The sequence below is a fragment of the Sphaerodactylus townsendi genome, linkage group LG02 (genome assembly GCF_021028975.2).
Source record: "Sphaerodactylus townsendi isolate TG3544 linkage group LG02, MPM_Stown_v2.3, whole genome shotgun sequence".
In the NCBI taxonomy this organism is placed as follows: Eukaryota; Metazoa; Chordata; class Lepidosauria; order Squamata; family Sphaerodactylidae; genus Sphaerodactylus; species Sphaerodactylus townsendi.
The window spans coordinates 154,682,264-154,696,269 of record NC_059426.1 but is presented as its reverse complement, the minus strand read 5'-3'; the positions used below and the strand labels follow the sequence as shown (position 1 = coordinate 154,696,269).

Here is a 14,006-nt window from a genome sequence, read left to right as displayed (position 1 = left end):
TTTTCTGGCCGAAGCCAAGCTCAGGTTGGCTAGCAACAATGTAAGACCATAAGAACATAAATCAGTGGATTTAAAATGGTCCAACTTGGTTTAAGATTGATTAGAGTAGATGATAATATAGGCTGTCCTTTCCCATCAAGACAAGCCCAGGGCTTCTCACACCATTCAGTATACAATGATGAAATGATCAAACCAAATATATACAGTTCCTACAATTTGAAATCAAATTTCACCTGACACCATAGACCAACAACATAAAAACGGGGGTGGGGGGAAGCCAGTAAAGGTGGATAACATCGCTGTCCTCAACCATAGGCCTGGTGGAACAACTCCAACTTATAGGCCCTGCCAAATTGATGTCAGTCCCTCAGGACCTAGGTCTCATTTGTAAGAACGTTCCACCAGGCCTTAGCCAGAGCTGAGAAAGCTCTTCCTCTGGTTGAGGACCACCACGCATTGCATTGCCAAGTTCCACTCATCTGTCCTAAAAGAGAATAAGCCTCAGAAATCTTTAGGTTTCTGCATTCTTTCTTCATTTGTTCCCTCCTGTACAGAGATTAAATACTTCCTGTTTTTCTTTTCTTTTTTAAACCCCATAATTTGTGTAGCATCCAAAGTGGATGGAAGAAGGAAGTTTGTTTCTTGCTTGCAAACCACAATACTTGTTCAAAATTCTGTTTTTTAAGCAAGAAACAAACTAAAAGTAGTTGTTTCCTCGTTAAATGCATGAAAAATCAGCTGCCGTTTCTAAACAGTCTTCATAGGCAGCCCTGCAAAATGCATTACGGTAATCTAGCCTGTATATGACCAAAGTGTGGGGAACTAGGGTTGGCTTACATTATTCTAGGAAGGGCAGCAGCTGGCAAAACCTGTCAAAGTTTGTTTCTACTATATTATGTTGTACAATGCTATGGTATTATATTCTTCAATATGTGAAGTCACTCCATATGTTTGTGCATTTGTTTTGCATGACTTGCCATCTGTGTGACGAAAATACAGAGGAAATTATTTTACACACAATGAAATCCATGGATTTTGTGTTATTTGCTGCATTTTTATCCCACTCTTTTGGCCGCACTAGACGAGAAAACACCCCCGAATTCACCTCTCAGAATACGCCTTTATTTTATAGAGTGAGTTCCAATTAGGACCACCATGGCGCAGGGGAGGAGTGGTCCCTATCCCCCCCCATGCATTTTTTGACCCAAAATGGCACCGGGATGCATTATTTGCGCACTGAAGGAGGCAGGAGACTCTTTTGTCTCTATGCTGTGATAGTCCCAAACGGAGTAGGGGCTCCCCAGCACTGTTCAAAGGAGTACCCCTGCAGGAACTTCCTCTGCAAAATAGAGGTGTGTCCCTGGGTGATATTGAGCCTCTGTATCATCCAGTATGGACCTTTCTCTTATAGGCTAAGAGTTCTCATTTCATCCTCACAACCACCTAGCCTAGGGAGGCTAGGCTAAGAAAACTTGATTGACCCATGGTTCTCCAGTAATCTTCATAGCGGAGTGGGGTTTGGAACCCCAGCTGCCCCAGCATTCTGACCCCTGTACTGCACTGTCTATCAGCCCTTTGAAAGCAGTACCCTAAGGTAAGACCTGTCTGGTTACATGGTCCATACTGTACCCAATAGGCCTCTTCTCAGAGCTATGATCTCACCTGAAATGTTTTCAAGATGCATCCTAACCTCCACCCCCTTTTTTGTCATTAAAGCCTGTGAACGCAAAAATATTGAAGCTGTGCGAATATTAATGCAACATAACGCTGATGCGAATCATCGATGCAATCGAGGATGGACTGCTCTTCACGAAGCAGTTGGCCGGAACGATTTGGAAATAATGGATCTTTTGGTCAAAGGAGGTGCCAAAGTTGAATCGGCAAATTGCTATGGGATCACGTCTCTATTTGTGGCAGCTGAGAGTGGTCACTTGGAAGCTTTGAGATACCTGGCCAAGTGTGGTAGGTAGAAGAATAGCTTAAAGGTATACTTCATGTGCATGGCTTTAATGGGCAAAAAAGCGCGCGGTTTATTTAGAGTAAACTAAGTTTTCTAGTCATCTTTCTGTTTGCTTTTTCTCCATGGGAAGGGACCTCTGTTAATCTGGAGATCCGCTGTGATGTCACCAGATCTCCAGACTCCACCTGGAGATTGGTGACTCTACAAGCACCACAAGGTTGTGATTCAGATCAAAGCTTCTGTGTGGGGGTTGGGGGTTCAGTCTTCCCCCTGTGTCATATTCTTGAGCAGAACAACCTGGGAGGGGGCTATTATTTTGCCCTTCAGTGAAGAACTATTCAGGCAGGTGTTTTGAGGCTGGCTGTGGTTCTGCCATGGTAAGACTGTGGCTGCAGAGTCTTTTTCACATGCCTAGGAACAAAACAGGATGGGAAGGGGCCCTCTGATAGCCAGCTGCATGATGACATATAAAAACTTGAGTTCTCCCTGACTGCTTGTGCAAAAGTGACAAATAAGCCTACAGTTTGATTGATTTGTATTCTGGAGCAGCAGTGGCATAGGAGGATAAGAGCTCATGTATCTAATGTGGAGGAACCTGGTTTGATTCCCAGTTCTGCCACCTGTGTTGTGGAGGCTTATCTGGGGAATTCAGATTAGCCTGTACATTCCCACACACGCCAGCTGGGTGACCTTGGGCTAGTTACAGCTTCTCGGAGCTCTCTCAGCCCCACCCACCTCACAGGGTGTTTGTTGTGAGGGGGGAAGGGCAAGGAGATTGTCAGCCCCTTTGAGTCTCCTGCAGGAGAGAAAGGGGGGATATAAATCCAAACTCTTCTTCTTCTTTCCTTATTATAGAATAGTGGGCAGTAAGAAGTAAATAGTGGGCAGTAGGAGGTAATGTTGAACACTCCATGTTGAGGAATTCCTGGGGATTTATGTGTGGGGTCTTGGGAGGTAGAGTTTGGGGACTGGTGGGAGATCAGTAGGTACACGATTTATTTATTAAAACATTGATACCCTGCCTTTCGTTGTGATTCAAGATGGCTTCCATTTAAAGCTTATAATGCCATAGAGACTGCCCTCCAAAATGGCCATTTTCTCTAGGGAGATGTATACAGTCTGTAGATCATTCAGTTGTCATTCTGTAAGAACTCCAGGCCCCACCTGAAGGCTGGCAACCTTATTTTAAAAACATGTTTGATTCTTCTTTTCTCCCCATGTTCAAGCTATAATGAGGGTGGAGGAATATGCACATGACTGTCTAATATGACAAGTTTTGTTTTAGGAAATGTTGAGGAATAACCACTTCCATCCAATTATTTAACTGTATCATGCTATACATTGCATTTTGTGGTTTGGTTTAATTATCGTCAAGCTCTGTATCTAAACACTAAAGGTAAATTGAAACAGTAACTGGAATTGGGTTTTAATTTCCAAGGTCCAATTATGAACAACAACAACAAAAAACACCAGAGGAAAATCCAATAAAACTTTCCAATCATTCCAAGCTTTAAAAGCTCCTGAGAGAACCTCTATAACTTTATTGCATAAATATAATGCACCAGGTTTTGCCATAAAATAAAGATTCCATTTGTTTCTCGTTAAGAAGAACCTCAGCGTTATTCCTTTGTAATTGTGTTTCTAGTTATAGCTTCATTAAAACTGCCACAATAAAGAGATTTCAGCTGTGTGCAAAGGGAGCGTATTCTCTTTGGCATGGAAGAGGACATCCCACTCGTATGAATATTTGCTAGAAAGTAAATCCCAGTCTGTTTAATGGGAGTTGTTTACAAATTAGCACAGCCTTTGTGATCAGGAGAAGTTAACTGGTTTGTTAGAATTGGATAAGGCAAAATTTAATGAATTATGTGCCTTTTGGGTATTTTTCCAGCTGGCAAGAAGAGTATATTGGTATATAGCTTCTGCACATTTGAGAGAACGTGCAGGGGCCCAGTGCAGGGGCCAGTCTTGTGTAGGTCTTCATCATGAACCAGCACCCATTACATTAGTTCTCTGACACAATCTACTCATGTGAGGAGGACATTTAAATGTTATCTTTAAAGGGAATCTAAAAGGGAGTTGTTCTGTTACCCAAAGTGGTGGGAACTCTCTCCCTTCTAAAGTGGGGAATTAGCAGGAGCAGACTCTTGGCTAGCAAAAGGCTGGGCAAGCTCAGAATCTTGGCTGCCTTTGTATACAAGAGTCAGCTTTTGCAAGAAACTCGCAGGAGAGCGAATAAAGTTTAACAGTTTTTGTTGAGGGATAGTAGGGGAACCCAAGCACACAGTAAAAGCAGCAGAACACACACACAGTTCTAGGATATCAACTGTTTTGAGGGGATAGATAAGGATATATGGGGAGGGGCAATGAAAGTTATAGGCACCTGATTTTGGAGTGGAATGGTCCGATGAACAAAAATGAGCATCCCTTGCTTAGCTCTGGAGGAACAGCACTATGGAACAGTATCGCAGACAGAGAGATGTCCAGAGATATTGAACACTGGCTACTCGGAGAGGGGAAAAACGAACCCTCGGGATAATGCAGAGTGATCCTTAATCTCCCAAGACAAAGAGATTTCCTGCCTTTCCCGGGAAAGACAAGATAAAGTCATCAACCTTAATGGTTGGGTTGTTGGTCTAATGGTTTGAGACATCAGCTTGATGTTGCAAGTTCAGGAGTGTCTCCATGGGGGAAGTTAGTTGATGAAATTAAAGCTGTCAAACAATGACAATGCAAATAAGATGATTTTTAAAGGGTATTGGTCAGAGGAAGAAACATTAGTTAGTACAACACTGGGCAGGTAAGCACATTAGCGCATGCATTCTCTTCACCGGGGTGTAAGGGCCAGGGCTGGAGATGGAATCTCTCTCCAGGGCAAGGGTCTTTTGTGTTGACTTAATCCTGTCAGGAAGGGTGTAATAGAAGCATTGTGCAAGTAGATTTGGAAGGGGACAAGTCCTTACAGGTACACCGAGCCAAAGCCCAAAATATGTTCCCCCATTTTGGCACTGCACTGCTAGCACCCCAAGGGTTGGCTGAGGTGAGTAGAAATGCCACTGTCTTTCACCATAAGTCAGTCTGGCAACAGTTCCATACTCATTTTATCTGATCTGATCCAGTGATTTGTTGAAGCAGAAATATTCTTATGAGCACGTGAAGCCCTGCCCACAAGGACCACTTTGTTAAATTGGCTGTTGTGGGTTTTCCAGGCTGAGTGCCAGTGGTCTGGTAGGTTTTGCTCCTAACATTATCCTGCATCTATGGCTGGCATCTTCAGAGGCATGTCACGGTGAAATGTGTTTCTCTCCATGGCACAGTGTGGAGCTTTGTTCACCCAAGCAAAAGGGTATGGTGGTGCCCCTCCTTTTAAGGTATGTTCTGATTCATTCAACAGCCAGTGTATGCCAGAATTCTGTATATACATTGGAACTCATGTGGAGTTATGGTGAATACTAATTTATGAGCAGCATATGTCAGTTGTCCCTTTGTTACTCAAAGGTCTGGGAGGTTGACCCATGCATATCCTTTCTTATTTCCCAGGGGCTGAAATCAATACCCAAGCCAGTGACAAGGCCTCCGCGCTCTACGAAGCTTCTAAAAATGGGCATGAGAAGATTGTAGAGTTTCTCTTGTCCCAAGGTGCAGATGCAAACAAAACAAACAAGGATGGACTGCTACCCATTCATGCAGCCTCCAAAAAAGGCTATTTGGGGTAAGTTGCTTTATTCTTCAATCCTACATGTATTGCTGGGAATCAATCTGAACCAGTTTGTGCAAAAGTGAAAATCTGGGTTGTTGGATGTCTTTTAACCTGATGGTAAATGTTAAAAAATGTTGGACCCAACTCTTCTTTGAGCTCACTCCAATACTTCTTAATATTTCATTATCAAGGCTTTAATAAGTTGCAAGGTGAAAGTGTTAAAAAGCTCCCCTTCTTTAGCAAGTTAGAACAGAATATTTATCCAAAGTACAGACTTTGCTCCCCTATGGCTATTCATTTCTAATCCCCTTGGTATTCTGCATAACAATATTCTTCATGGTGACCTCTCTCAGTAAGCTTGTGAATTTAATATGTAATTCTGCAGGAATTCCACACTCAGACTCTCTGCCAGGACATGGTGACTCCACAACACCAAGAAAGGCCAAGAAGAAAGTTTCTGTTTTTTTCCCCACTTTTGTTACTTGGGTCTGTTGGTTTTATAAGGTGTTCTTTTCCTTTTGGGGAAGATTTGTGTCGATACTGTGTCCTGTCAGTTCCATGATCCTTGTGAGATATTCTTTAACTCCCACAGTCCTGAATATCTCTAGCTGTGGCTATTTCGTGTTGTGCATTAATCTGAGAATACATTCAATATGAACTTAAAGCAGCGGAAGCTGCTTTTATATTGGGAGCAATGTTGATATGAGGGCTGGCAGATTGGGAGCCAGGATATGATGAAGGAAGATAGTGATAACAGTGATGAAAGGCACTGTACAGTAGAGTCATGGTTTAAAAAAAGACTACTAGGCAGTCTTATTCAGCCATTCATTAGGCTAATTCACAAGGTCACTGTATATCTACAGAGTGCTGTGGATGGGGTAGATGTTTTGTTGCTTGATGTTATGATTACTGATGTTTGTTATTATGCAGTTGTTGTTCACTGCCCTGAGCCCTTCAGGGGAGGGCAGTATATAAATTGAATAATACAATACAATGCAATAGTCATTATTCCTTAATATTTTTACTAGGACTGTTAGTTGTTATTCATCCCTCACTTGGATGTTATTCATCCCTCACTATTCTAGGAGTTGCCCGAACAGGAGTTTAGCAATGCAGTGGTGTAGTGGTTAAGAGCAGGTGCACTCTAATCTGGAGAACAGGGTTTGATTCCCTGCTCTGCCACTTGAGCTGTGAAGGCTTATCTGGTGAACCAGATTAGCTTGTGTACGCCAACACATGCCAGCTGGGTGACCTTGGGCTAGTCACAGTTCTTTGGAGCTCTCTCAGTCCCACCTACCTCACAAGGTGTCTGCTGTGGGGAGAGGAAGGGGAAGGAGTTTGTAAATCCCTTATAGGAGAGAAAGGCAGGGTATAACTCCAAAATCTTCTTCTTCTTCAAAATAATGGCAGGCAGGATGGTAGCTGTTCTTTTCCATTTGCAGTCATGCTTCAGCTGCTTAGCCCTTTCCCTTATTCAAATTGTTTCTGGCTGAACTAATATACGGTACAGGCCCGACTAGAGCCAAACTCTTCAAAAGTATGCCCTCTTAAGTGCTTTTCTATATATAAGATGCACTTGGCCAGCAAATCCAAGCTGTTCATTCCACAACCAGTTCACTAAGCTCAATCACAGAAAAATAGGACAGGAAGAACAAGGAAGCTTGGATGGGTAAATATCTAGTTTTTGTCAATAAGGTGATGTTATTGTTTGAAGCGACTTGAGGCTTGAGCAGCGTTCATGAGCCAGCCATGGTTTGCATTCTACAACATAGGTTTTGGAGGGTTTTGCACAGCAGAGATATCTTCTGAATTTCTCTTTGGTGCTAAGGCACATTACCATTACTGTAAGCAAGAGATGCTACCTTCTTTATGATTTGGTGGTGGAAAGGGCAGTCAAGTTGTAGCTGACATAGGGACTGCGTAGGATTTTCAAGGCAAGAGTCAAATAGAAGTGGTTTGCTTTTGGCTGCCTCTGCATAGCCACTCTGGGCTTCCTTGGTGGTCTCCCAACCAAATACTTACCAAAGCCAACCCTGCTTAGCTTCCAAAATCAGGCTAGCCTGGGCCATCCGGGTTAAGGCTGTTATTATTTACTTGGTATTGAATTATTTGCTGTTGATCCAAATCTATTGAAATTATGAATTATGTTGGATTGTACATCAGTGGAAAGTAGACTTATCTTTTATATATCCTGATCGCTTGCTAAGGAACACTGAGGGAGATGTCTTACACCTAGAGCTAGATAAAGGTCGATTCCCCACTTCAAAAGTGGAACCCGATTCAAACCTGTTTGAAAAGAATCAGGAGCTTTGGAGCATGGATTCATGCTCCCCATGGCAGCTTCTACTCCTCTGCTCCTGGAAGCGCGGCATCCACGCAGGATTATCCACCGTCGGCAGATCAAAATGCACGATCTGCTCAGTGGCTATCCTGATTTGCTGCCGCGTTGTGCTGGGGCGGGAATTTTTTTAATCTTCAAATGGACAGATCCACATCTCCGCGAGCATGCGCAGAAGTACTGCATAGGGACGGGCGATTAGAACAAAGCCCCGTTTCCATGTGCCTTCATCTGTAATTATTTAAGACAGTGAATTCAAGGTAGACACAAGTATACACTTCCCCATTTCATTAAAACAAGTTGTCCCCAGCTAGAGTTGAACCAGCAACCTTTTGGACAGCAGGTGGATACTCAACCAACTGAGCCATACAGGCCCTGCTGACTTAAGGCTGGGGAAATTGCCACCTAAGTCTCTTAAGTAAACTGCTGCCTTGAGGAAATTGGCTCCATGTCGCTTCAAAGCAACGTGGATCTTTGTTCCAAGATTTTTTTTTAAAAGGGGCTGCGCACGCATCCCGCACAGCCCACAGCGTCCTGATTGGATGGGAGGCTCCACATCACTCGCAAGGGTGGGTCGTTTGAACCCGGATTCACACACACCCTTTCCCCCACTGCTCCACATTCGCTGCGTGTCTATTCAAAAGCTCTACATACAACCAGGTCTGGAAAAAGCGCGCGCTAAGGGGGAGAAACAGCGGTGAAACCATGGGTAAGTCTTCCCCAAACCGGGTTTGTTCGCTTCCTTAACACGTGCTTTTTGGCTGGTGGGGAATCGACCAAAGACGTCCAAAAGCTTTTGATGAGAGGAATCTATTCTTGAATCAGCATTGATGCTAGGGGTCTTAGGGCCAACTCATGCCTTATGAAATTCTCCTAGCTCTTAGATGCTGTGAGGACAGGATTGGCCCCTCCCCCACATGCAGATTAATACACTTTCAATCCACTTTCACAATTGTTGTAAGTGTATTTTGCTCTTCTGCACAATAAAATCCAGCTTCAAAGTGCATTGAAAGTGGATTGAAAGTGCATTATTCTGCATGTGTGGAAGGGGCCCCTAATAATAATTCTGCTAAGAAAGGAAACTAAAAGTGATGCCTGGGCTTTGGTTCCTTTCTGCTAGGATTGTCACAATGCTGCTCCCGGTAACCAGCCGCATTCGGATCAAGCGCAGCGGCATCAGCCCTTTGCATATGGCCGCTGAACACAACCGTGATGATGTCTTGGAAGAGCTGATGGAGGCCGGCTTTGATGTGAACGCCACACTGTCTGATGAGCGCGCTCGCCTCTATGAGGACCGGCGCACCACTGTTCTTTATTTTGCCGTTGCTAACAACAACTTCTATGCTACCGAGCTGCTGCTGGAGGCTGGGGCGAATCCCAACGTTGACCTTATCAACCCGCTGCTCATTTCCATCCGCCAAGGCAACGTGAAGTTAATGAAGCTGCTTCTGGAGTATGGCGCCAATATTAATGCTTACATTTCTTCGCACCCGACCACTTTCCCTGCTACTGTCATGTTCTCCATGAAGTACTTGGTTCTGCTGAAATTCCTCATGGATATGGGCTGTGACGCCGACGCCTGTTTTCAGTGTCACTATGGGTGTGGCCCCCATCCTGCCACAGATGCTAGGAAGGACAGATTTAATGATCCCGTGATGAAGAAACAGTTTAATCCAGTTCAGGTATGTCTATTTCTTGAATAAGCGCAGGGTCATAACTTAGCGGTTATCAGCAGAGTTTAAAGCGGAGCTACTCTGGTAAGATGAGAAGGTCTATAGTCTCCTTGCACTCACTGCAGTCTTCTACCACTCTGGAAAAGAATACTCTTCATGCAAGATGTTCTTTCCATAGGAAGGTTTTTACTTTGGCAGTTGCAAGGTTATACAAGGCTATGCTATACAAGACTATAAGACTATACAGAACTCTTCAGCAAGAACAAAGTTGAGCACACACAGAACTAGACACTCTCAAGTTAGACTCTATCTGAACTTAGCATATACAATGCAATGGTTCTTATACATCCAACCAGATACTTTTCACCCGCCCTGGCAACAGCCTCTCATTGGTCTAGAGTCACAGTTGAACTCACCAATCATGTTAAAGGTCAACTGTTGTTACTTCGCCCTAGACTTACTGTCTCCGTCCTTGCTGTGCTGGCAAACCTCTGCTAATTAGAAGATTACCCTTTTGTGAACCTTTCTTTTTTATATATCATGATAGCAGTAACATGGCTTTTTCTTACAAAAATTTCCAGATCCAGTATTTGACTCCTGTAGTTTAACATATGTCAAGTGACAGGGCTGGGAAAGGTCTCAACTCAGTCTCCCAGAGAACCACTACCAGTCAGGGTGATAGTAGATGAAACATTTGGGCTTATGGGAAGAGGGATGCAAGTTGTCAAGCACTTGTCAAGCACTCCAGTGGTGTCCAGAGTTTTATTAATATTTAAAATTAAATCACTTCTTGCTGCAGTTTCTTACATGTATTGCTAGCATCCCATACTTTCTCTTGGGGGGCGGGGGGGTAGGGGAATCCTTCTCAGTCATGAAACTCACTGTGTGGTCTTGGGCAACCCACAATTGTCATTCCATCATAAGACAGTCATGAAGATAAGTGAAGAACTAAGCAGTGTAAAGAACTTTGTACATTGATAAGTACGAAAGGAATTATCAGTACTGATTCAGTCCTCTGGACTAGTGAAAGGGTTGGGCAAATGTTTCACAAAATGCTTAATGAATTGGAACTAGGCATACATAAGAAATGTAACTTCAATAGGAATTTATCCACATGCCACTAGGGGGCATTTAAACTATTCCGCAGAGCAAAAGGGAGAGCTATTCCGTGCAGTTTTTTGACACGCTTTCTTCAAACATCTTGTTTGATCTCGTTTAGTACATTGGGAATGAAGCACAGGTTTCTGAAATACAAATGCAATACAAAATTAGCCTGTTTTGAGTTTTCCAAAGGTCTGCCAGCTCCCAAGAGGAGGATTTCTGAGTGCAGAAGACTGTGGCAACAGAGGGAAGGAGGGGGGAGTTCCATTCTGCAAGCGCTGCTGAGTTTATAGTGCATATAGGATCTAGAGTGGTGGAGAGGTTAAGAGTGGTGGACTCTAATCTTGAGAACCCGGTTTGGTTCCCCACTCCTCCACAAGAGCAGCAGACTCTTATCTGGTGAACTAGATTTGTTTCCCCACTGCTACACATGAAGCCTACTGGCTGACCTTGGGCTAGTTGCAGTTCTCTGAGAACTCTCTCAACCTCACCTACATCACAAGGTTTCTGTTGTGGGGAGAAGAGGGGAAAGAGTTTGTTAGCTGCTTTGAGACTCTTTACAGGAGAAAAAGGTGGGGTCTAAATCCAAACTCCTCCTCCTCCTCCTCCTCCTCCTCCAATCTGGTATATCATCAACTGGTACATACATGGTAAAATAAATAGTATCTAGGATATAGATTCAGTTGAAAAATATGCTTATACCGTGCGTGATATTTTCCCTTCATATGCGTACAAAGCCAGTAATCATTCTTCAAGAATTAGATTTGACTCGTATATCTGACTCGTATATCTGAATTAGATTTGACTCGTATATCTGACATGCATCTCATTTTCCTGTTATAGTTTTGCGAAATGGTTTCTACCCCTGAGATGAGTCGCTGGGCAGGGCCAATCATTGACGTCCTTCTGGATTACGTGGGCAATGTGCAACTCTGTTCCCAGTTGAAGGAGCATATTGACAGCTATGAGGGCTGGGCTAATATTAAAAAGAAAGCAGGTAGGTTACTATGATTAGTTGCTTAACACACACGTCGAAGAGGCAGTTATTAATCTACTGCTTTAAAAACCATCCCTACAGAAGAAAACGATATGGACAACTATTTCCTAGTCTCTCATTTGCCCTTTCTGCTTAAAGTAATTGAGAGAGCAGTAGTGATCCATCTTCAGGAGCGTATCTATGGAAAATAGCACCAATGGCAAGTACAGACATTTCGCCTCTCAAGGCACATCACAGTCGCAGTCGAAACAGCCCCACATCATCCAGGCTATATCCCTCTGCTGGGAGGTGGGTAAAAAGCCGGGGTGGGGGCACAGTTTCCCAGAGCAGGAAGGCAGTGAGGAAGGGAAGGTGTTCTTACTTGAGCACAGATTGCTCCTTCTCGTCTTACTTTATCTGGAGATCCATGACAGCCTGGATGATTTTCCTCTTCTTCTGTGAGGTGGCTGAGGTCAGGCATCTCAGCCACGGGTGGAGGAGGTCGAGGAGGAGCAGGGCCCAGGTGGAGCTGACACATTTGGTGGCAGGAGCTTCAGCAACACACCCCATATGTCCCTGGTAGGCCTCTGCGTTCTGCTGAGGCCAACTTGCTGATGACCCCTGGCCCCTCTGTGATGCGGCTGGCCTCTACCCGGGCCAGGGCTTTTACGGCCCTGGCCCCTGCCTGGTGGAACACACTTCCATCAGTGGTGCAGGCCCTGCGGGATCTTAGTGAGTTCCGCAGGGCCTGCAAGACCGAATTGTTCTACCGGGCTTTTGGGGAGGCCAGCCGCAGATTGGATGTCCCTGTGTTGCGTGCTGTACCATCATTGGCACTACCGGTATGACATCTTTTGGTATTGTCTGTCCCCTCCCGGCCTTGGGACCGGGAGCCGTCATTAGTATTATTAATATTGTCTTTACTGGGTTTTAGAATGCTGCTTATTCTGAGTTATGTATTTTAACTATTTATCACTTATTTATTGTGCACATTGTTTTAGTTGTGGTTTTGTTGTAAACCGCCCAGAGCCCTTCGGGGGTGGACAGTTTATCAAATTCAATTACTACTACTACTAATAATAATAATAATAATCATCATCATCATCATTATCATCATCATCATCATCATCACCACACTGGGCGCCATCCCAAAAACACTAGGGCAGCACTTGAAACATCTTCGAATTGACAAAATTAACATCTGTCAGATTCAGAAGGCAGCCCTGCTGGGATCCGCACAAATATTACACCGATACATTACAACTTCCTAGGCTTCTGGGTGAGGCTCGAATTGTAATGAAGGCCAACAACCAGCTAAAGATCTGGCAGCTGTGAAATCTACAATGATGATGATGATGATGATGATGATGATGATGATGATGATGATGATGATGATGATGATGATGATGATGATGATGATGATGATGATGATGATGATGATGATGATGATGATGATGATGATGATGATGATATGGGGAACCACTGAGTGAACTCAGGTGGTGGGAGGAGGAGCACAAGCAGCTGCAGTAGTTGCCACAGCAAATCAATTCACTTTGTTTTTTAATCCATCAGCATCCTAATAAATACCTTGGGCTGGGGGAGGGAACATCCTTGGGAGGGTGAAGTGAGGGGAGTAACCACACACCTGTCACCTTCTTGCTGGTGAGGGGAAGGGTTTGAGGAGGGGCTTGGGGAGAGAAATGAACTGGACGGGAAAAGCGCACTAAAATTGGGTGGGAGACAGAAACCAAGTAGGGTCCAGAACGCTACAACAGCACCAGGAGATTTGAATAGAGAGATGTATCAGCACATGATCAGCACATGCATTCAGTTCTAAAGTGATAAATGACTTCTTCTAAAGGCTTTACATAGAGATTGAGTATCAAGGGGAATAAGACTGTGCCCTGTGGAACCCTACAAGACAGTTCCCGACACCAAAGATAGCTAGTCTCTGATGACAACTCCTTTGAGCCTGATCTGTGAGGAATGATTTAAACCAGCTGAAGGAAAACCCCTTGAGACCTACTTCTGCCTCCAAATGCCACAACCAAATAGCATGATCTGATGCATCAGAGGCTGCAGATAGATCAAGTGGGAGCAACAAAGAAACCTAACCCTTGTCTTCAGGTGCAGGTCATCCACTAAAGCCACCAGAGCTGTCTCTGAACCCAGACTGGAAAGGGCAGATGAGTTATCATCTGGTACCCCCACCTAAAAGCCTTTCTAGGTCATCTGCAAGATGTGCAAAATTATACTCT

General features: G+C 44.1%; 1 protein-coding gene across 1 annotated transcript in view; it reads left to right on the top strand.

Annotated features, from left to right (window-relative positions):
• ASB2 (ankyrin repeat and SOCS box containing 2) overlaps positions 1 to 14,006 on the top strand; it is a 32,878-nt gene that overhangs the window by 13,428 nt on the left and 5,444 nt on the right. Inside the window, exons 6-9 of the mRNA XM_048485673.1 lie at positions 1,717 to 1,962; positions 5,501 to 5,672; positions 9,119 to 9,680; positions 11,616 to 11,769. Of these exons, the coding sequence (XP_048341630.1) occupies positions 1,717 to 1,962; positions 5,501 to 5,672; positions 9,119 to 9,680; positions 11,616 to 11,769 (1,134 nt within the window). The remainder of the gene's footprint in view (positions 1 to 1,716; positions 1,963 to 5,500; positions 5,673 to 9,118; positions 9,681 to 11,615; positions 11,770 to 14,006) is intronic.